This window comes from Helianthus annuus, chromosome 12, assembly GCF_002127325.2.
Source record: "Helianthus annuus cultivar XRQ/B chromosome 12, HanXRQr2.0-SUNRISE, whole genome shotgun sequence".
In the NCBI taxonomy this organism is placed as follows: domain Eukaryota; kingdom Viridiplantae; phylum Streptophyta; class Magnoliopsida; order Asterales; family Asteraceae; genus Helianthus; species Helianthus annuus.
The window spans coordinates 83,527,683-83,552,809 of record NC_035444.2 but is presented as its reverse complement, the minus strand read 5'-3'; the positions used below and the strand labels follow the sequence as shown (position 1 = coordinate 83,552,809).

General features: G+C 38.8%; 1 protein-coding gene across 1 annotated transcript; it reads left to right on the top strand.

Moving 5' to 3' along the window:
- Positions 1-20,499: 20,499 nt before the first annotated feature.
- LOC110895459 (2-alkenal reductase (NADP(+)-dependent)) lies at positions 20,500-22,866 on the top strand. Its single transcript, XM_022142777.2, has 5 exons — positions 20,500-20,909; positions 21,343-21,520; positions 21,601-21,767; positions 22,148-22,230; positions 22,320-22,866. Exons 1-5 carry the CDS (start codon positions 20,673-20,675, stop codon positions 22,696-22,698), a joined length of 1,044 nt encoding a protein of 347 aa, XP_021998469.1. The 5' UTR covers positions 20,500-20,672; the 3' UTR covers positions 22,699-22,866.
- The last annotated feature ends 2,261 nt before the right edge of the window (positions 22,867-25,127 follow it).

Genomic DNA, 25,127 nt, shown 5'->3' with positions numbered 1-25,127 from the left:
CAGGCCAATAGTATCCTGTTCTAAGGATCCTTGAGAATAGTGCTCTGCCCCCAGTGTGGTTTCCACAATCTCCTTCATGAAAATCCTTCAGAACTTCTTGAATTTCTGGATCCTCGATGCACCTTAGATATGGACCTGCAAGAGATCGTTTATATAAAATGTTATTTAGTATGTAAATTGAGATACCTTGACTTTGAAAGCTCTAGGATTTTCTCCTGTAGGAATCTCTCCATGTTGTATATATCTCATGATTGGAAGGATCCATGATCCTGAACTCGATTGTGCACCATCACTAGGTATGACTGCAGAATCATCTACTATCTCCATGGCTGTGCGAGCCTCTATAGCAAGAGTTAAGATATGAATAATTGGTATCCTAACGTCCTCCGGAATCTTCAATGATGATCCAAGGTTGGCTAAAGGATCAGCTTCTGCATTTTCTTGCCTGGGTACCTGTGTTAAACTAAAAGAAGCAAAAGAGTCTGCCAATTTCTTGACTATCTCTAGATATTTGATTAGCCTTTCACCTTTAAAAGCATAAGAACCATTAAAGTGGTTAGTAATTAGCAATGAATCTACATGTACCTCAAGATACCTGATCCTCATGTGCTTGGCAATTTGCAAACAAACTATTAAGGCTTCATATTCAGCCTCATTATTAGTAATTTTAAACTCACAAGCAATTAAGTGGGGTATTATGTCCCCCTGTGGCGATTTTAGTAGTATGCCTAGTCCAGTTCCCTTGATATTTGAAGCCGGTATCCAAGGATCCTTAGTCTCTTCAAGCTGTTGAACTTCCAACTCAGCTTCCCTTTGTAGATCACTACTGAAATCAGCCAAAAAGTCAGCTAAGGCTTGGGATTTGATGGCAGTTCTTGGTTCATATCTGATATCATATGCACTAATCTTGACTTCCCACTTTGCCATCCTTCCTGACATTTCAGGTTTCCTGAGAACATTCTTGATTGGAAAGTTACTTCTAACAATAATAGGATGAGTCTCAAAATAATGGCGTAATTTAGTAGATGCCATGATTAAACCAAGAATAAGTTTTTTTTCTGAATGAGAATACCTGGATTCACCATCAAGTAGACTTTTACTTTCATAATATACAGGATGTTGAGTACCTTCATGATCCTTAACAAGGACTACACTTACTACATTTGAAGAAAATGCTAAATATAAGGATAACATATCCCCTTTTTCTGGTTTCATTAAAGCTGGAGCTGAGGATAGGTAATCCTTAAGGGCCTTGAGGGCATTCTCATGCTTTTCAGTCCACTCAAATTTTTTGTTCTTTCTCAGGATGTCATAGAATTCTTTGCATTTCTCTGATGACTTTGAGATGAATCTGTTCAAGGCTGCGATCCTTCCTGTCAATCTTTGCACATCCTTGGCATTGGCAGGAGACTTGATATTCACAATCGCCTTGATTTGTTCTGGACTTGCCTCTATCCCTCTTTTTGTCACCATATAACCTAGGAACTTTCCAGCTTTTACACCAAAGTGGCACTTGGAAGGATTCAATTTCATATTGTATCTATCAAGGATATCAAATGCTTCCTCCAAATCTTTAAGGTGATCCTCAGCTCTCTTGGACTTAACCACCATGTCATCAATATTGACTTCCATTGGGTGTCCAGTTTGCTCTTTAAACATCATATTTACTAGCCATTGGTATGTAGCACCTGCATTTCTTAGTCCAAAGGGTATAGAAATATAACAATAGATAACAGTAGGGGTCATAAAGGTTGTATCCTCTTGATCAGATGGTTCCATCTGAATTTGTTGGAATCCAGATGAAGCATCCATAAAAGTTAAAAACTCATGACCCGCTGTAGCATCCACCATGGAGTCAATGTGGGGTAATGGGAAAGGATCCTTGGGACATGCCTTATTTAAATCAGTGAAATCGACACATACCCTCCACTTTCCATTTTTCTTTTGGACAACAACCACATTGGCTAACCACCTTGGATACTTAACCTCTCTAATCATACCTGCTCTGAGCAGTTTATCTACCTCCTCTTGGATGATGGCATTTCTCTCAGGTGCAAACTTTCTCCTCTTCTGATGTATGGGTTTGTAGGACCTGTCAATGCCAAGTTTATGAGTAATAATATCTTTAGAAATACCTGTCATGTCCTTATGCTTCCAAGCAAAGGTAGCTTTTCTTCTCTTTAAGAAGGATACCAAATCCTGTTCAATGTTATCGAGGATCCCGGATCCTATAAAAACTTTGGATTCAGGATCCTGAGGATCCATCAGGATATCTTTTACATCTTGTTCTCTTGCCTCCAGGACATCTCTTGGAGGATACTTTAATTGCTATGCCTCCCTAGGTCTTGAGGCTGGCTTCATTGATGAAGTGTAACAATTCTTGGCTTCCTGTTGATCACTTTCTATCTTCACCACACCCCATGGAGTAGGGAGTTTAACACATTGATGATAGGTAGATGGAACTGCTTTCATATCATGTATCCATGGCCTGCCAAGGATAACATTGCAACAAGATAAGCAATCTATGACACAAAATTTTTGAAAAGAATTAACTCCCTCTATGTAAATGGGAAGTTTAATGTCCACAATGTGTTCTTGGTTTCTCCGCTGAATCCCACAAGAACCGATGATCTTGGGACAATTTCTGATTTAGGGATGTTCATTTTCTTGAGGACATCAAGTTGGATGATGTTCACTGAGCTTCCCCCATCTATGAGAATCTTGCGAACAAAATGGTTAGAAATAAACAATGTAACAACAAGACCATCATGATGAGGATCCTGAATATCCACACGGTCATCCACATCAAAGGATATGAATTTCTCTTGTGTAAGGATGGAGGTTCGAATAGGCCTATCCCCATTCTCCATCTTCGTCTCTTTAGCATGCCTCTTAGCTGCTGAAAAAGAAGTGCCACATATATCTGATCCATCGGAGATGAAGTTGATAATTTGGGCATCAGCTGGAGGAGCAGGAGCCCTTTCTGGAATCTTTTCAGGATCCTGGATCCTTGACTTTTTTCTTCCAAATAACTCCTTCAAATGTCCTTTGCTTAACAGGTAACCAATCTCTTGCCTGAGTGCTATGCATTCATCAGTGAGATGACCGAAATCTTCATGATAGGCACACCATTTGGATTTATGTTTTGTAGCAGCTGGTTTATCATTCTTTCTAGGCCATCTAGCTTTTTCACCTAGATTCTGCATGGCAAGGATTAGTTCATTATTGTCAACAGCAAAGCAATATTCAGAAATGGGTGGATAATCTTCATCATCCTCTTCTTGCTGCACAGCATGCACATTTTGATTATCAGACTTGTTGTATGATTTGGATTTGTTGTTCCTGAAACAGGAACCTTGCTTTTCCTGCTTTGAGGATCCTGACAGTCTCTCCTGGATCCTTTTATCATCCTCTAAACGGATGAATCTAAGGGCCCTGGTTCTTACTTCATCAAGGTTCCTGCAAGGTGTTATAACAAGATCATCATAGAATTGTGAATCCTTAAGCAAACCCATTTTAAAAGCTTCTACAGCTGTTGCAATATCTAAGTTGGGAATTTCTAAGGATTCTCTACTGAATTTAGTTATGTAATCCCTTAGTGATTCATTATTACCTTGAGTTACCCTATATAAATCACTAGTTAAACGTTCAAATCTCCTACTACATGAAAATTGGCTATTGAACAAGTTAACTATATTAGCAAATGAAGTAATAGAGTAAGGAAGAAGACTTAGCAACTGTTAGGGCTGGATTTTTACAATACATGATCCTCACATGTGATCCTAACCAGTGATCCTTGTTTCTTTGACAGATAGTGATCCTCAGCAGAGTCCCAGGATCAGGATCACGGACCATCATAAGATCCTCATACTAACAGTTGCTTTCGTTGAATTTAATGTTGTTTTGCAGGACATCTAGCAGGATCCGCTCTTAAGCATCTCAATTAAAGGACACGTCTTTACAACTATGGCATGTGCTTGATCGGAGATGGACGTTGTGAAGGATATGGAAACATGGCATAATTTAAGGGCGATAATTTAGGCTAGACTTACTTTTATTTCTAAAGGGGTAATGAGCTGATTATTAGTCTTTTACCTAAAATAGGTCACCTACACTTGTATATATAACACTCTTCCTCATTCGGAAGAACACACAACACAATTCTCACACGCTTAGACACTCGAAACTATAGTGATCCTTGTACTCAGCTCATTATCATCCGAAGTTGTAACTATATTTTTCTTATATTGAAGTTGGTGATCGGTAGTTGCCATCACCCGAGGTTTTTTATGCCGGAGATCATACATTGATCAAGGGCTTTTTCCTCGTATAAATCATTGTGTCTTTGCATATTTCTCATAAAAGTGATCCTTTACTTTTATAATTAACCAAGCATCATACCCCGTTTACATAAAGTTTGGTTACATTATCCTTGTGTGATTTTTGACCAAAACAGTTTGGCGCCCACCGTGGGGCAATTGGTGCTTCATTCATAAGAAAACTTTCTGTTCGAAATCATTTCAAAGAATTACATGGCTTCATCATTGAAAAACATGTCCACGGCGATGTCTGCAGTCACCTCGTCTCAGAACACTCTGCCTCCTCCACCGGCAGGATCCCAGAAGAATGCTGAGAAGAGACAAACTCCTACTAACTCTAAACCTCCATCTTCTTCTGCTATGAATTCTTATATTCCCAGTACTAGTGATGTATTTACTTTGATTTTGCAGATGAAGGATCGTATGCAGCGGCAGGATGAAACTAATGAAAGGATCCTCAGGGAAATTAGAGATCTCAAAAGACAAAAGAGAACGGCAGAGGATCATTCCCCACTGATGCCCAAATCCTTGAACTTTGATACTCCAATGATCACTTCCCAGCCATCGGAAATTCCAGACGTGCAAATTACGGGAGAATCAAGAGGATTGTACCTCGGATCAACAGCAATGACTCAGGCATCAAGCTCACACTTTCAGCCGGCAGGATCCTATCCCCAGCATATGGGATCCTTCATGAATTCGGGAGCCTATCCGGGAACACAGCAGTTTCAAGGATCCTACTTTGTTCCAGGATCATCCCAGGGTTAAGGATCCTACTTTGTTCCAGGATCATCCCAGGGTCAAGGATCCTCCTTCGCTCCAGGATCCTTCCAGATACCAGGATCCTTCCAGATGCCAGGATCCCTAAAAAGTTTGCAAACAGGAAGTCTAGATGTCCATCAAGGGGACTTCATTCCAATGCAGACCATTGCTTCCACTGGTCCATCCGTTATTCTAGAATCCCAACAATATGGATTCACTAACTTGAACCCAATGGGAGGTAACACTTTAAATAATTATCTTACCACTAACCATGGATTCATGCAGGATACAGGTATCAATCATGCTATGGCCAGGGAGTTGCAGAAGCTAAAGGATATGATCTCAAGTGTCCCAGGGGTAGTCAAGCCTATCCCAGAGATTGCAGATGGAAGCCATAAGGTATCTCGCTTTGCACCACCAATTTGTGATGCAGAGGTACCCAAAAGGTTCCATATCCCTACTATGAAGCTATATGATGGTACAACGGATCCAGAGGAACACGTAGCACAATACAGGGAGAGGATGGAAATCAATCCTATCCCAGAAAAGTTGAAGGAAGCATGCCTATGTAAAGGATTTGGATCTACTCTTACTGGATCAGCTCTTAAATGGCTGGTAAGTCTTCCCCCTTACTCTATTACTTCATTTGCTAATTTAGTTAATTTATTCAATAACCAATTCTCTTGTAGTAGAAAATTTGAAAGATTAACCAGTGATTTATATAGGGTAACTCAAAGTCATAATGAATCATTAAGGGATTATATAACTAAATTTAGTAAAGAATCCTTGGACATTCCCAACCTGGATATGGCTACGGCTGTTGAAGCCTTCAAAATGGGACTGCTTAAGGATTCATTATTCTATGATGATCTTGTTATGACACCATGCAGGAATTTAGATGAAGTAAGAACTCGGGCACTCAGGTTCATCCGGCTAGAGGATGACAAGAGGATCCAGGAGAGACAAGTAGGATCCTCAAAACAGGAGAAGCAAGGATCCTCCTTCAAGAACAACAAATTCAAATCCTACCATAGAAATGAGAACCAGAATGTGCACGCTGTTGACCAAGAAGAGGATGATGAGGATTATCCTCCAATCTCAGAATATTGTTTTTCCGTTGATAATCATGAACTAATCCTTGCAATGCAGAATCTAGGTGAAAAAGCTAGGTGGCCCAGGAAGAATGATAAACCAACCGGGACTAAAGACAAGTCAAAATGGTGTGCATACCATGAGGATTTCGGGCATCTAACTGAAGAATGCATAGCTTTAAGAAAAGAGATTGGATATCTGTTAAGCAAGGGGCACCTAAAAGAATTATTGGGAAGAAAAAAGCAAAGGACTCAGGATCCTGAAAGGATCCCTGAGAAGGCTCCAGCACCTCCGGCAAATGCACAAGTGATCAACTTTATTTCCGGAGGATCAGACATCTGTGGTACATCCTTCTCGGCGGCCAAAAGGCATGCAAAGGAGTCAAAAATGGATAATGGAGAAAGGCCTATTAGAACATCAAGTGTCTCAGAGGGGAAGATAATAACGTTTGATGAGGATGATCGCATCAATATTCAGGATCCTCCTCATGATAGTTTAGTTATTACTCTCTTTATCTCTAACCATTTTGTCCGCAGGATCCTTATCGATGGAGGAAGCTCAGTGAACATTATCCAGCTTGATGTTCTGAAGAAAATGGGTATCCCAGAATCAGACATCACACCAAGATCCTCCGTGCTTGTAGGATTCAGTGGAGAAACGAAGAAAACTGGGGGACATCAAACTCCCAATCTACGTGGAAGGATTACATAATTATCAGAAATTTTGTGTTATTGACTGTTTGTCTTGTTGCAATGTTATCCTTGGCAGACCTTGGATACATGATATGAAAGCAGTCCCATCCACCTACCATCAATGTGTGAAGCTCCCTAGCCCATGGGGAATAATCAAGATCGACAGTGATCAGCAGGAGGCTAAGGATTGTTATACCTCATCCATGAAGCCAACCTCGAAGCCAAGGGAGCAATAGCAATTACAGTATCCTCCGAGGAATGTCTTGGAGGAAAGGGAACAAGATGTGGACGAAATCCTCTTGGATCCTAGTGATCCTGAATCAAAAATCTATATCGGATCAGGGATCCTTGGCAAGATGAAAGAAGACTTAATATCCTTCCTCAAAAGAAGAAAATCTACCTTTGCTTGGAAACATGAAGATATGACAGGTATATCTAAGGATATTATTACTCACAAACTTGGCATTGACAGGTCTATCAAACCAATCCATCAAAAAAGGAGGAAGTTTGCACCGGAAAGGAATGCCATTATCCAAGAAGAAGTAGAGAGACTACTTCGAGCAGGTATGATCAGAGAGGTAAAATATCCAAAATGGTTAGCCAATGTGGTCGTTGTCCAAAAGAAAAACAGAAAGTGGAGGGTATGTGTCGATTTCACTGATTTAAATAAGGCATGCCCCAAGGATCCTTTCCCATTACCCCACATTGACTCCATGGTGGATGCAACAGCGGGGCATGAACTGTTAACCTTTATGGATGCATCATCTGGATTCCAACAAATTCAGATGGAACCATCTGACCAAGAGGATACAGCCTTTATGACCCCAACAGGTTTGTATTGTTATATTGCCATGCCTTTTGGATTAAGAAATGCAGGTGCAACATATCAAAGGCTGGTGAATATGATGTTCAAAGATCAAATTGGACAAACTATGGAAGTATACATAGATGATATGGTAGTCAAATCAAAGAAAGCTGAGGATCACCTAAGGGATTTGGAGGAAGCATTTGATATCCTTGATAATTATAACATGAAGCTTAATCCTTCAAAGTGCCACTTTGGTGTTAAGGCAGGTAAATTCCTAGGATATATGGTAACTCAGAGGGGCATTGAGGCAAGTCCGGAGCAAATTAAAGCACTAGTAAACATCAAGTCCCCTGCCAATGCTAAGGATGTGCAAAGGCTAACAGGCAGGATAGCAGCTCTGAACAGGTTCATATCAAAATCCTCAGAAAAATGTAAAGAATTTTACGATATCCTAAGGAAGAACAAGAAGTTTGAATGGACTGAGAAACATGAGAATGCTTTACAAGCCCTTAAAGAATATATGTCCTCAGCACCAGCATTATCAAAACCCGAAAAAGGAGATGTGTTATCCTTATATTTGGCGGTATCCTCAACCGCTGTAAGCGCTGTCCTTGTTAAGGATCATGAAGGTACACAATATCCTATCTACTATGTAAGTAAGAGTTTACTTGATGCCGAATCCAGGTACTCACACCTCGAAAAACTTATTCTTGCATTAATCATGGCATCAACTAAGTTAAGGCATTATTTTGAAACCCGTACTATTGTTGTTAAAACTAGCTTTCCAATTAAGAATGTCCTCAGGAAACCAGAGATGTCAGGAAGAATGGCTAAGTGGGCAGTAAAGCTTAGTGCCCATGATATAAGATATGAGCCAAGAACAGCCATTAAATCCCAAGCACTAGCTGACTTTGTGGCTGATTTCAGTAGTGATCTACAAAAAGAAGCAGAATTGGAAGTCCAACAGCTGGATGAGACCAAGGATCCCTGGATACTACACACTGATGGATCCTCAAATGTCAAGGGCACAGGGCTCGGGATACTACTAAAATCGCCACAGGGGGACATAATACCCCACTCCATAGCCTGTGAGTTCCAAGCAACTAACAATGAGGCTGAATATGAAGCCTTAATTGCTGGCTTGCAAATTGCTAAGGATATGGGGGTGAAATATCTTAAAGTATATGTAGACTCATTATTGATCACCAATCACTTTAATGGATCCTATGCTGTTAAAGGTGAAAAATTAACCAAATATTTAGAGATAGTCAAAGAATTGGCACTCTCTTTTGTTTCTTTCAGCTTAACACAGGTACCAAGGGAGGATAACACGGAAGCTGATGCATTGGCCAACTTAGGATCATCCTTAAAAATTCCAGAAGACATAAGTATCCCTATCATCCATATCCTGGCTCCTTCTATTGAAAATCAAGTGGCCATGGAAATAGAAGAGGATACTGCAGTAATCCCTAGTGAAGAAGCTCAATCTTATGCAGGATCATGGGTCTCACCAATCATGAAATACTTGCAACACGGAGAGATTCCGATGGGAGAAAATCCTAGAGCTTTCAGGATCAAGGTATCTCAATTTACAATCTTAAATAATGTGCTATATAAACGATCCCTTGCAGGACCATATTTAAGATGTATTGAGGATCCTGAAATTGAAGAAGTGTTGAGAGACTTCCATGAAGGAGATTGTGGAAACCACACTGGGGGCAGGGCATTATTCTCAAGGATCCTTAGAACAGGATACTACTGGCCAACCATGAAAAGGGATGCTGTAGAATATGCTAGGAAATGTGATCCTTGTCAAAGACACAACAATATCCTTCATCAACCAGCTGAATTGCTACACCCCATACCATCCTCTTGGCCATTCATGAGATGGGGAATGGATATAGTTGGCAAGCTCCCTAAAGCACCTGGTGGAAAAGTATTTATGCTTGCCATGACTGACTACTTCTCTAAGTGGATAGAGGCTGAAGCTTTTGCTCAAGTCAGAGAAAAAGAAGTTATATCCTTTATCAAAAGAAACATTATAACTAGATTTGGCATTCCCTCTGAAATTGTATGTGATAATGGTTCCCAATTCATTGGAAGCAGAACTACTAACTTTTGTGACAGTTGGGGAATCAAGATGATAACATCAACACCAGTTCATCCACAGGCCAATGGCCAAGCAGAATCATCCAACAAGATCATCATCAACAATCTGAAGAAGAAGCTGGGATCCAAGAAAGGAAAATGGGCAAAGGAGTTACCTTATGTGCTATGGGCTGATAGAACAACTCCCAAGAATGCCACTGGTCAAACACCTTTTTCTTTAGTATTTGGGGCAGAAGCAGTGATCCCAACAGAGATGGTGATCCCAACTGCTAGAACAAGTGCTCGTGATCCTGAAGAAAATGCTACAATCCTGGCTCAGGATTTGGATACTATTGAGGAAATCAGGGATCTGGCCAGGATAAGGATGGCAAGCTACCAACAAAGAATGGCTGGTGCTTACAACAAAAATGTTAGGATAAGGAAGTTCCAAGTCGGAGATATGGTGTTGAGAAAAACATTCCAAAACACTATTAATCCTGCTGACGGGAAGTTAGCACCAAAGTGGGAAGGCCCTTACTTGATTGAAGCTGAAGCAGGAAAGGGGGCATACAGATTGCTAACTATGGAAGGAAACTTGTTACCAAGAGCCTGGAATGCTGTTCACTTAAAGAGATACTTTATGTGAACATGATCCTTCAAGCATGTGATCCTTACATTGAAGTATCCTCAAAGAATCCCGGTGATGTCAGTGATCCTTACTCTGGTAATGTGCTTATCTTAAAACTATTACATTCCCTTACTTTTTACCAAAGGATAAGGATCCTGTATCCTTCATCCTCTTCTCACAAACCATTTGAGTTATGATAGTTCAGGTATCTACAGCATATCGTCAAAGATCTTCAAAAGCAACGCAGATCCTTGGGTCTAACCCTAGTTATCCTTGGGATTATCCCCAGTTTCCGCCAGCAGCGCACGATGATCCTGATATAGTTCACGTCTTTGGGACTAGTACCCACTTCCGGGGCTGACAACCTCATCGTACTGGCTATACCCAGGATCCTACGTATAATGGTAGACGTACCATACATCCGTTCATAAGGTTTCTAACGTTTTCACGTTAGCTAAGGTTTTGACATTTTCATGTCACTAAGTTTGGATAGTCGCCAGTAAGGGCCATATTCCAGTTTACATACGATCCTTTGGGCTTGTCCCCAGTTATCCTTTGGGCTCGTCCCCAGTTATCCTTTGGGCTTGTCCCCAGTGATCCTTTGGGATCATCCCCAGTTATCCTTTGGGCTTGTCCCCAGTTACTAACTTATCTTTTATATTGGCTTAGTCCCAAGTTATATTCCATTTTTTCAGGTTTTCGAAGTTAAACAATTAAGGATCCTTAATCCTTATTATCCATTAAAGTTTTACTTATGGTTATCCCGATTAAAGGTTAGGATCCTAACTGGGATCCTCAGGTATGATCCTTAACTATTTTTAATTTCATTATTCATTTGAATAACCTTTAGACCTTGACAACTGAACCTATGATCCTTAAAATAAACTACCTTGAAAATTTTCGATTATAGGATATTTGATCCAGGATCATATCCTAAATTTCTTAAACATGGTTTGCTCAACTCTCGTTACTCTAACAAATATGTTTCTAAAACAAACTGGAAAATAAGAAGATAAATAAAGGATAACAACACGAGATAAGCCAGAAAGATTAAAAGTTATATTATTAACAAAAGGATCTTAAACCCTTTCAAAAAGTTGTCAAAATTGCCAACCCACATTTCTACCAGCAAAACGTGGCCCGTCCACATGGGTTGGCAAAGGGTGTCCATTGTCTATGCGGTCTTAGCAGGTGCAGGAAATTAAAGGCGGCAGGATCACAAAGGCTTCATCCCCCAAACAGAGGATCCCTCCACCATTTGCGATCCTACCTATTGTTCAAAGGATCCAGGATCCTTAACCCTAAAAACTATTGTTCAAGGTTACAAACCATAATTGTTTCAAACATCACAACCACAAAAAAAAAAACCACTACCAAACTCAAAAAATTGGGCTCCGGCCTAGTCTCGAAATATCCATCATCGCCCAATCCAGCAGCTCACACCTTTGCTGCTCCATCACCACCAGCTTCTCCACCCTGATCCTTGTCAGCATCACCGCCCTCCAGCATTGGGATCTCCTCTGCTTCGTCCTCATCCTCCAGCTCTGCCAATCTTGCCTTCCAACCCTCCACGTCCCATGAGCTCTTGTCAAAGGCAGGATCCTGAGCCTCCGCAGCCATTTGTAGTTGTATCTTGTACATAGCAGTTGCGGCAGAGACCTTGGCATCCTGGATGATCTCCTGCTTCTCGCCATCCATGTCAATTAGCCTTTGAGCAGCCTCATCCTTTGTAGCCCGGAGTTCCTTCTCAAGATCGGCTATCTTGAGATCCTTTAACACGCCCATTTGTTGGAGGTCGGCGATTTGGCTCTCCTGATCCTCGACGTGGCCAAGGTAGGTCTCAATCTCAGCAAGTTTCTGCAAAAGAGAAAAAAGGTAAGTTCAGGATCAGGTGATCCTCAAAAAGGCAGGATATACAGGCAGAATATACAAGCAGGATATTCGAGAAGGATAACCTACAGGGGCAATGATCCTTACCTCATTGACATAGTCCAGGAACTGTTGGCGGATCAGGGGAAATCCTTGGAGATCCTCAGAAGTCTTCCTCTTCTTCCCCTTACCTCTAACAGGTGCTTTAGGAGCCGAAGCAGAGGGACTGGCAACAGAAGCCTTCTTTCGTGAAGACTTGACGTTGGCAAGTTCATCAATCCCGAACTTGGATGCAGACTTGGCAGACTTAGCAGGTTTCCCAGCGCCTACACAACCAAAACAAGATAAGTTCCCTTACTAACTAAACAGTCTTACATATAACTTACTTTTTAATAAGGATACTTACTTGACATAGTGGCAGATGCGGAGGATACTTCTTGAGAATCTTGGACGGTGACTTGAAAACTTCTGATTTCAGGATCAAGCTTCTTGAAAGCAAGGACCCTCTCTCTGGCAGCAGGGGTTAACTTGAGATGAGCAATGGAGACAGCTGCACAATAAACAAAAAACAACACATTATTGATCCTCATCATAAGAGACCAGTCTGATGGTGATCCTTCCAGGATCCTCTATCCTACCATGGGTGGCCCACTCCTTGGGCAGATCATTCCCATCAGGGAGGGAATCCCTTCTCACAAAGAAGAAACGACGCTTCCAGTTTGTGTCATTTTTGGTAACTTTCAAAACAGGGTGATCCTCCCCGGCCTTCCGTTTCAGCAAATATCGATGAGAACCAAACGTGGTAAGATCATAAAGCTCGGCCAGCTCTGCCATCCCTAAATCAATCCCCTCCTGCTCGATGATCCTCTCGAAGGTATACAAGACCCTCCAGATCATCGGCATAACTTGGATATAAGATATGCCGGTCAGAGAAAAGAAAGATTGGGTGAAGGCCGGAAAAGGATACGAATATCCTATGGTAAATGGAGTTGCAGGAAAGATCACCCAGGTGTCTGAAACAAAGTCACTCAAAGCAGTGGATGTGAAGGATTTGAAAACAGCATCCGCCGGAAAGCAATGACGAATCCTATCTACATGAGCATCGGTAAAGCAACATCTCTCCGTAGGAGAGTCCTTAATGATCCCTTGGCTTTTCAGGGGACTGCTCTTCTCGCGATCCTTATGGGGAGAGTTTCGGAGCAACATCCTCACAGCAGAATAAAAACAGGGGAGCAGAAAAACAGAGCAAGAGAAGGAAGAATGAAAAGAGAAGAAAAGAGAATACCTGATCGATCTTCGGTAGCGATTATAAAGGGAAGATATCTCGAATTTAAATGCAGAGTGATCCCAACCCTATCTCCTATTTATAATCATGATTTGCAGGGATTGTCACATCTATGACGTAAGGGTTGCAACGGCTAGTTCGATATTAACGGCTAGTTATCCGAGTCATTCGTTGCAGATAAGATCAAAGCAAAATATAACTCGTTTATTTACAATAAACTCCTTATATTTTGGGGGCAATTGTTAGGGCTGGATTTTTACAATACATGATCCTCACATGTGATCCTAACCAGTGATCCTTGTTTCTTTGACAGATAGTGATCCTCAGCAGAGTCCCAGGATCAGGATCACGGACCATCATAGGATCCTCATACTAACAGTTGCTTTCGTTGAATTTAATGTTGTTTTGCAGGACATCTAGCAGGATCCGCTCTTAAGCATCTCAATTAAAGGACACGTCTTTACAACTATGGCATGTGCTTGATCGGAGATGGACGTTGTGAAGGATATGGAAACATGGCATAATTTAAGGGCGATAATTTAGGCTAGACTTACTTTTATTTCTAAAGGGGTAATGAGCTGATTATTAGTCTTTTACCTAAAATAGGTCACCTACACTTGTATATATAACACTCTTCCTCATTCGGAAGAACACACAACACAATTCTCACACGCTTAGACACTCGAAACTATAGTGATCCTTGTACTCAGCTCATTATCATCCGAAGTTGTAACTATATTTTTCTTATATTGAAGTTGGTGATCGGTAGTTGCCATCACCCGAGGTTTTTTATGCCGGAGATCATACATTGATCAAGGGCTTTTTCCTCGTATAAATCATTGTGTCTTTGCATATTTCTCATAAAAGTGATCCTTTACTTTTATAATTAACCAAGCATCATACCCCGTTTACATAAAGTTTGGTTACATTATCCTTGTGTGATTTTTGACCAAAACAGCAACCATTTAAGAGCTGATCCTTTCAGTGTGGATCCGAAACCCTTGCATAGACATGCCTCTTTTAACTTTTCAGGAATGGGGTTGATTTCCATTCCCTCCATGTATTGGGCCACATGCTCTTCTGGATCAGTTGTGCCATCATAGAGCTTCATGTTTGGTGTTTGAAACCTCTTTGGTATCTCTGCATCACAAATAGGTGGTGCAAAACGAGATATTCTATGACTCCCATCCGGAATCTCAGGGATGGGCCTAACCACCGCTGGAACACTGGATATCATATCCTTTAGTTTTTGCAACTCCCTTGCCATAGCTTGGTTGATTCCTGGTTCCTGTACAAAGCCATGGTTAGCATTATGAGATGTATTTAAAGTGTTACCTCCTGATTGATTCGAGGCTGGGATTCCTGATGTGAATCCAAATTGATGTGATTCTAGCATGATCTGTATGGGAATGAAGTCTCCCACATGAATTTCTGAACTTCTGGGTTGTTGACTCCTTAAGGATCCTTGATCCTGAAAGATGTTGGATCCAGTATGCATCAGAGCTGAAGATCTTGGAGGATACTCCATGGATCTGTGAACCTAAGATGAGGATCCTTGAACCTGAGATGTGGATCCTGGGTACTGAGAGTAGGATCCTTGAACTGACCGCGTCCCCACGTATCCTCCCGAACTAGATAAGAATCCTTGATGCTGGAAAGAGGATCCTTGAGGCTGAAGAGAGGATCCTAAAGGTTGGAAGTAGGATCCTTGAGCCTGCGTCATTGCCGATGATCCATAGTGCATACTCGATGATCCTCCATGGTACTTGACACCTGATGCTGTGGAATGCTGGGCAGTTGCGGCTGGAGTATCAAAATTCAGTGATCTAGGCACCAATGGAGAGTGATCCTCTGCTGATCTATTCAATTTCTTGATTTCATCAATTTCTCGAAGGATACTGTCATTAGTTTTGTCCTGCTGCTGCATGTAATCCTTCATCTGCAAAATCAAAGAGTAAAGATCATTGTTTGTAGGACTAGAAGAAACAACAGTAGTTGCTTTTGTGAAACAGGGGTATGTTTCTTCGCAGCATTCTCAGCATTCTCTGGGATCCATAAGGAACAGGAGGCAAAGGTGGAATGCTCTGTGAAGAGGTGACCGCCGGCATGGAGCTTGAAGTGTTCTTCACATGAGAAGCCATGTGGTTGAAGGTAATGAACAGAAATGAATGAAATGAATAAAATTTTTCAAGAATGAAGCACCCATTGCCCCACGGTGGGCGCCAAACTGTTTTGGTCAAAAATCACACAAGGATAATGTAACCAAATCTGATTTTTGTGAGGTTAGATGCTTTGTTAATTGGACAAATGTATGAACAACAAATGAATGAAATGAATGGTGAACACAAGGATTTATACGAGGAAAAAGCCCTTGATTAATGAATGATCTCCGGCATAAAAAACCTCGGTGATGGAAACTACCGATCACTAACTATATTAAACAAAGAAAGTTTACAAATCGGGATGATAACAAGCTTGGTACAAGGATCACCAGTGTGCAAAAGTGTGTAATCGCCAATAACTTGCAGAGAGTTCTCGAGAGTAGTGTATGTGTGTTGCTATATATATCTAAATCAAGCTTGTATCCCCTTTAAAATTAGAGCTTGTATCCCCTTTAAAATTAGAGCTTGTATCCCCTTTAAAATTAGAAAATATCTAGAATAACAAACTATGCGAAAATGGTGCTAGCTTCCCCACGATCATCACAACGGTCATGGAGGTCATGCACGTGCAAAAGTATCAAGCATATTCCTCTAGAACCTTGGCTGGACCAAGTCTCATTCTAATACACCTGCAAAACAAGATAAAACATGATGGAAACAATTATTAGTTTAGGATAATAATGAGGATCCTGGATCCTTAGTCTTGCAGCATCTTCTGAGGATCCTTAATTCAAACCGAACTGAGGATCCGTGATCCAAGCTACACTTGAGGATCTGTGATCCATAAGCTGTAAAATTCTATCCCTAACAATAGGTTTTTTATGTTTATTTTTTAAATAGGTTTAGTATTCTATTCCTTTTTTATGTTGATATGGAATATGTTATCTCCGGGCACTCGGTCTTCACTTAAATCTATACTGTTGACTTGTGTGTAGCAAGAAGAAGCAAAAATTATCATGAAAAAGTTGTGTGATATAGTTTCAGAACTTGCTTCGAGTATATTATCGGGTAACGGTGGGCTAAGCTTGTTACCATTCATGTTTTAGTTTGTTTCGTTGGATAACTTTAAGCTTTAGGAGTCTGCATTTTTTGTTATTTACTCAATTGTCACAGTATATCGGCGTGACTTCGATTATGCATATTAAGCATCTTCACGTTGTGTTTTTGATGTGGGACTATATCCGGTAGTTCCGATGTGCGAATTGCCACCTTAAGTGCTGTGATTAATTTTATTATGTGTTTGAACTCCGGTGATAGGGATAGGTTTCAAGATCTACTTCTTGCGATGATGACGACTTTGACGGAAGGTTTGAACGATGGACAAGAGGCCACCACATAAGAGGCATTGGAGCTGTTGATTGAACTGAACTGAACCAAGGTTTTTGAGGCAGCTGTTAGTAGAAGTGGTTCAGTAAATGCTGCAGATTGTGGATGCTAAGACGTTAGCATATTCATCATTTTAAGTATGAATATTTGTCTTCCTCAGATGCGTAAGTTTGCTCTTGCCCTTGGTCTTCCTGATCAAATGCCTGGTGTACCTAACCTTATTTGTTTCTTTGATTATAGAGTACATATATTTATTTGTTTGTATGTATATATGATGTAGAAACAGCAAGTCTAGAATAAGAAATAATTTTTCTTAAGGCTGCAAGTTGTGAATATGTAGTGTTCTTATATTTTTTACACTATTTTGCATCTATGAAACTTCGTTTTTAAGAGCTTAATGCATCCGGATTAGAATTAGTTATGTTTTCACACTTTGTGTATGGTTAGAACATAGAACTGTTTTAAAAGCCCAAATGTTACTTGTTGTTTCGGTGCAGATATGATTGAAGAGTTGTTTCGGTCCTAGTAAGGTTGAACCAGGTCCTTGCAGGATCTATACACTGAACAAGGCAAGAACCTTACTAAACCATTCCCTTAACCCCTGACCAGGTAGCCACCATGCCTCTATATAGACCGTAGAGACATGAATGGTGTAAATATTTTACTTTATATAGACAGTAAAGTAACGCCAAGACACCACGGACAAATGATAAAGAAAATTCACCTTCAACATAAGAAACTAGTTATTAAAGTCATTAATACAAAACCAAATAAAAAGTGCCGAAAGATTAAAAATCAAAAGTAATACATAAAAGACTTGTCTTCACCAAGTGATGTAAGAGGCTTAACCAAACATGGCCTTTGATTGGCAAGAACTCTTACTATCAATCTTGGACCCCGAGACTACTACACACTCAAAAGATGGATGATGGTGGTGGGTGTTGGTAGTGTAGTGGTGGTGGAGGGGTGGCAAAGTGGGAGAGTAGTGGTTTGCCAAGGGATGCCTTTGAAGTGAGCCAAGCACCCCTGTTTACAGTCTGCACAGAGCCCTGGCCACGGCCCCCTGTCCAGTGGGCACGCCCAGTGGCCAGCATTTTCTCTTCCTTCATTAAATGCATTTGTCAGCAGAGGGCCCCACACGGCCCCGTGTCTAGTGGGCACGACCGGGTGGTCAGAATCGTATTTGTACTATCAAGATTTTGCAAGATTCTGCGTATCTTAGCGTTGACCACGCTCCGTGTTGAGCTGGGCACGCCCCCGTGGTGGGCGTAAAAGCTTCCACAGCTTTTTCTTTTCTGCAGGCGCCTGACCACGCCCACGTGTCCAGTGGGCACGGCCCCATGGTCAGTCTTCTGTTGACTTGTTTTTGCTTTGGGGATGTTGCCAAGGGGTCGGGCATGTCATGTTTATTCATTTTCTTTGTATTGATGCTGGTTTTGGCTGTATATTTGTTCCTTTTATTTGTTTAAGCTCATTTGGTCCTGTAAATTCAAAAGGAAGACAAAAACACACTTTTTCCAACATTAGTACTAAAAAGGGTTAGTTTTATGTTTCATTTGATGTAATTTATATGTCACATTTTGCACACATCGTCACCTAGACAGCGACTTTTAACAACCTAACAAACTCCTAACTTCTGCTAGAGCTTAAGCACTGTTACATTGATAATGTAAGAAAACTCTATTGATTAATCATCTGTTGAAGATCCTTTGTTGGACTTCATCATTTGTTGATCCACAGCAGACCTTGGCTTCATCAGACTTTACTCTTCTTAGCATAGGATGATCAGACCTTTGCTTCAATAGACTTTGTTTTCATCAGCGGAGGTTCTCTTTGGCAGACCTTTGGCTTTACAGACTTTAGAGAAGCAGATGTTGAATTTTTGCCTCTGGGAGGAGCAGATCTTCAAAACACTGTTATTTGTGATCAGAGGTTGTAGACTGTTTTGGCTTTCCAATCATCTGTTCTTTTGTGGGGTCCACTAGATCCAATACTCATCCATAAAACTTCAAAATGTTAAGTTCTCTCCGTTTATAACCTTAAAACAAAGTTCAATAAAATTTTAGTCTTTGTGCGAGATAGTCATCTTTTTAGTTGCTCTTTTTTAGCTTTTATTTATATGTTAGAGAAACTCATATATCGATTTTATATATAATCTCAGATATGGATGACAACTTTTTTTTCTGTAATTAAAACTATTTTATTTCAAGAAGTACTAAAATCATAGTTTTAAAAATTATAGATCATATATGTATATTTTTTAATCATAAATTAGAATTAGATATGAATTATTATATGTTATTAATGAATTAAAGATGAAAATGCCATCTGGCATTAATTGGAAATAGGTTAGAGGAGAGAATGTCATGTGGCATTAGATGTAATCTTTTGTTAGTATTAGATAGATTTAACATGAGCCACCGATTTCACCTAATTCCCAACTAAGAACAGATGAACCCTAGTTTCGGATGACCAAAAAGTGGACATTCAACCGTTACTAAAATTGTATATCGTTATAGGGCTATCAATTAGTATAAAAAGTTAGATAAAAAACACGTAAGAATTGTACCGCTTGCAAGTAGAAAGACAATTTAGTGCTTGGTCGGAGTTCACATGTCCAGCGAGAATCCGGTGGGTGCACAGACGAAATTTAGAACTAGGAAGTATTGTGATGTTCAGAAAAGGGTATCGAGGTGTTTATGTGCATCCAGTTTATAAGAATTTGTTATTCGGACGCTTACACGAGTCTTGTATGCTAGACGGTTTCGCCATATTCTCTTAATCGCTTTCAATGATTCGTAGTAATAGAAGAATAACGATTAGATTGTGGTTAATACTGAATTAAACACATTAATTAACGTTTATTAGGTGTAATGCCATTTTAGTGTTACTTGAATTGAAGATGATGGTGGTTGTGTCTTGCAGAGAATATAAAGGGGAGATGACTAATTCGTATTGCAATTTTAGTCACTAAAGGGCATTTTGGTCTTTTAACCAAAATCCTAACGTTCATCTAACGGACGTTTTATAGGGGGACTTGATTGATTCCAATTGACAACCACATATTGCAATGACCTTTTTTTTTTTCAAATGAGGGTTGTATGAGCGATTGGGTGTAAACCTGCGTATTTTACTCTTGAAATTTCTATAATGATCCATAAAAGAAACTTTTGAGAGTAAAAAAGTAAAACAACCATTTGATTTATGAATTATATTTCTACTACAGTTAGCCTAGAAAATAAAAATTATTTTAAATACTCAATTTTGAGCATCTATATCATGCTAGTTCAGCTTAGCTCCAATTTAGACATGGTTTGATTCGATGTAAAGTTCTCATGTGATAGAACACAAACTCACGAATAATTATCTATTTAATTCATATATAAATATAATTATTCAAGTCCAAATAAATATTTCGTCAACTATGTGTTACATTTATATATATTTTGTAAGACATGTGAAAAACACCACAGGCATATGCTAGACAACAAAACATCAACCTTAATATTTGCCAGATTCCTAACCGCACACCCAAATTCAATAATATATTCACATACACATATGTGCACCATAAACGTACATATCCACCACATCTGTAAAGAAAGCTGTAAAGAAAGCGCACCCACTATCAAAACATAGATATGGCAGAGGTGGTGGTGAGAAATAAGCAGGTGATACTTAAAGACTACATCAATGGGTACCCAAAAGAATCGGACATGGTGGTAACTTCTGATGCCACCATCCGTTTAGAGTTGCCGGAGAATGATGGCGGTCTAGTTTTAACCAAAAATCTCTATTTGTCATGTGACCCCTACATGAGAAGTCGCATGAGTAGAGCCACAGAAGCAAGTTATGTCGATTCTTTCACTCCTGGTTCGGTATGTTCTGCTCGCTAACCTATACGATTTGGTTTTTTTTTTTTTTTTTTTTTTTTTTTTGGTTCTAAGAAGCATTTTTAGATGGATTTATTCTTATAAAAAGTATTTAGGTTGTCATCAGCAAGAAAATCCATGGAAATTTAGAACACGTTGTGTTTTTAAACCATAATTAATTATCTTGTGTGATGTAGGATTTTTTATTTATTTATAGAAATTGGTATATTCCCATAGCTTGCAGCACAACTGATATATTCTTGATCCTGTTTCTTAAGGAGGCTTGCCGCAACTACAAGGGCGGTATCTCAGTGCTCCTACACGGGCACACATTTTAACACCAAGGTACCGCCCTTGGTAGGGCGCCGCAACCCCCATGTGAAACTCAACACAAAAAATACCCAAACAAAATTGTCAAGGAAACTATTGTTTTTTACAGCCTATACTCGGCTATGGTGTGTCGAGAGTTTTAGAATCGAGTCACCCTAACTTCAAGAAAGGAGACTTGATATGGGGTCTCATTAATTGGGAAGAATATAGCTTAATCAAAGATACCAGTTCCCTGATAAAGATTCAACATACTGATGTTCCTCTTTCTTACTATACAGGAATCCTAGGTAATAGATACTTCTACATCGTACAATTTACTTGTTCTTATTCAAATGTTGAATCTTTCTTGACTTTTGTAATGGTTTAGGTATGCCTGGAATGACTGCTTATGTTGGTTTCTATGAGATTTGTTCTCCAAAGAAAGGAGACACTGTGTTTGTGTCCGCAGCATCCGGAGCTGTTGGTCAACTTGTTGGACAATTTGCAAAACTCTTTGGTTGTTATGTTGTTGGAAGTGCTGGATCCCAAGAAAAGGTGGAATGTAGCATAACATTGATACTGTAAATTATATTTTAATATTTTTGGATGTCTAGTGTTTTAGAAAATGATAAGTGTTTGTCGGAGGTTTTTGAGGTTGTTTTGGTTTTAAGGAAGGCTGATGGCCAAAAGAGCGGACTCAATCAGAGTCCGCTAGTCAAAGGAGCAGACTCATGAATAGTTGGGAGTCCATGCTTGCCACGTTAACATTTGATGTCAAAATTTTTTAAAGTGCACTTCTTAGATACCAAAACAACTTCCAAAACCTCCTATAAACAATTATCATTTATTCTAGACCACATAGACTTAAAAATAATTCTTTTCATCAGTGACTTGCAAACATTTCTGATGTGGGTTTGATATAATTTTCTTATAAGGTTGATCTACTCAAGAACAAGTTTGGGTTCGATGAGGCATTTAACTACAAAGAAGAGCAAGATCTTAATGCCGCTTTAAAAAGGTTGTGGTTTTTACCATATCATGTCATTTGATACAACTCATACAACAAAGATGATACAGTGTCAAAAGACAAGTGGATTTGTGTTTCAGGTATTTTCCAAATGGCATTGATATTTACTTTGAGAACGTTGGGGGAAAGATGCTCGATGAAGTACTACGCAACATGCGACTTAATGGTCGCATTGCGGTTTGTGGAATGATCTCACAGTACAATCTTGATCAATCTGAAGGCACTCGCAATCTCTTTTTGCTGGTGGCGAGAAGTATAAGAATGGAAGGGTTCCTGGTTTTTTATCACTATCACAAATATCCGAAGTTCTTAGAAATGATTATGCCTCTAATTCATGAAGGAAAAATCACCTACATTGAGGATACCCTTGAAGGTCTCGAAAATGCTCCGGCTGCCCTTATCGGATTGTTTACAGGCACAAATGTCGGAAAACAAGTTGTGGCCATAACTCATGAGTAAGGAATGGTAATGTTAAGAGACAAATGTGTTTTTGTTTTGTCAATATTCAATTTTATGTTTTACAACTTGCTGAGTGCGTATTCTATGGTCACTATCATGGCAAATAGTGGTAGTATTTTATGCTATAATAAGGAAATCAAATAAAAGCTTGGTTTGATTCTATTACTAGGATGAGTTTTGATTAAAATTACAAATATTGTTTCTTGTACAAATTATTTACCCGTTTACTTTTTAGTTTGATGAGTTGTTTTCACGTAAGACTTAAGTACATTAAAGGTCTGGGTATACGGGCATACCTTTTTGAAGAACAGGATGTGTGAAGTTTTTTATCATCCTGGCGTCTAGCTATTTTTCCGCAGGACCTCCCCTACAGTATCGTCACCGCAGTAGAGTTTAACCACCAAGTTCGGGATGGATTGGTGTGGTTCCTCTACGCCTAGGACACCAGAATATCGAACCATGAACGAAGAAAGGCATGAGATAAAATAGTGATTGCGAGGCCCCAATTCTTGACGGAGGGGGACACCAAAGGACTCTGCCCTTCCATCCCTTGGATAGATAGAGAGGGAGGGCAGAGCTTTTGGTTTTTCATGTTGATAAAGAGTTGAACAATGGTTTTTTCGTGTTGTTAAAGAGTTTGAAAAAAATTAGTATATTTTATAGGGCAAAATCCCGATCGCATCAGTTAAAAATTCGGTTAAACCCCTCGTTCGTATCCCTTAAAAATATTTCATGGGTTCGCCATTGTTTAAGATTGAAATGTATTCACTCGATAGAGCGGATTCCCGTTGGTAAAATTTTAACTTTATTCCATCAAATCGACATTTTTTGTGCAAAATGTAAAATTATGTAGTGTCTCTCCCTCACAATAAAACTAAAGTAGTTTTTCTTACGTCGCCCATTGCGGCGAAACCGAGCAAATGAAAATGTAAAACAAAGGTGATTTGAAAATAAAGCATGTTGTTTAGAAATTTAAACTATTTGAACGGTTTAGTTTATCATCGTACCATTTTATGATACCAAATAAATACTTTATTTTGAGTACAACTTCGTTTTTAACAAAACTTAAAACGGAATATCAGGGAAAAAAATCAAGCACAACTAGGTACTTAGGTTTTTAGAAAAAATGTTATAAATGTAAATTATTAAAGAAATATCAAATTAATCAATAAACTAATATATGTTCTAAAAAAGAAAAAAAAAGAATTATTAAAAAAATGGGTAAAAGAAATATATGGTTTAAAAAAAGAAAAAAGAAATATGTTTTTAAAAGTAAATATAATAATAAACTATAATAATATATTAAATAAAAATAATAAAAAACTATATATTATTAAAAAATAAAATTATTATTTATAGTCTTTCATCAACAATATATATAATAGTGGGTAACAGTTGGGGAACCTATTCCTTCCCAAACAAATATTCACCATAAAAACCGTAAAAATAAGTAGTCTTGTAGACTCATAAGATGTTATCGTGATATGCTTAAAATGATATCGAAACATTATTCACATCCATCGAAAACCATAAAATGAATACTGACAATGGTTCCAATAATGTCGGTACCGATATTTTTCTGTTAGCATCGATTCCAATTCGTGAAGGTATCGGTAGTTAGTACAACTACAATACAAAAAAAAAATAGATACTATATTTAGAATACATCTTCATTTTCATAAAATATTATATTGGAATTTTAAGAAGAAAAAAAAGCTAAAACAACCTCGTACTTTATTTTTTTTTATTAAAGAACACAAGTTATTAAAGGAAAAATAAATTAGTAAACAACTAAATAAGTTAAAAGCGTGTGTTACATATAGTTATAAGGATAAAAGTAAAGCTTAAAAATAATAAATTAAAAATTACTATTCATCAAATGATAATTATAAATTATTATTATTATTATATATTATATATTATACATTGTTATAAAGGTTAAGAAAAAACATTAAAAATTAATAACTTAAAAATTACTATTCATCGAATTATAATTATATATATATATATATATATATATATATATATATATATATATATAACTAGTAAATTCGTACAAATAATAATTGCAACCTACATTCCTCCCAAACAAATATTCACCACAAGAAAAAAATAAATAAATAAATATCAATTCAATCTAAAACGCCTCTCCACCACTAACAATTGCATACCATATTTTTTTTTATCTTGTTTGGACTAAAAGTGGTGTTATATCATAGCCCCCACATCCACATGTTACACGCCTAAATCCAAAACTCTCACCAATAATGTAAAAGGTAGCTCCTTCAAAAGGTAGCTCCTTGGTCGGAATCTGCAATCAAAGAACATCGTTAGCCTTAACGCGAGAGGTGGCTTCCCGTGTTTGAAGTCCGGCGTTAGAATCAGTGGAATGATCTTTAAGAATCTAAGCGAAATGAAAGGATAAAAGT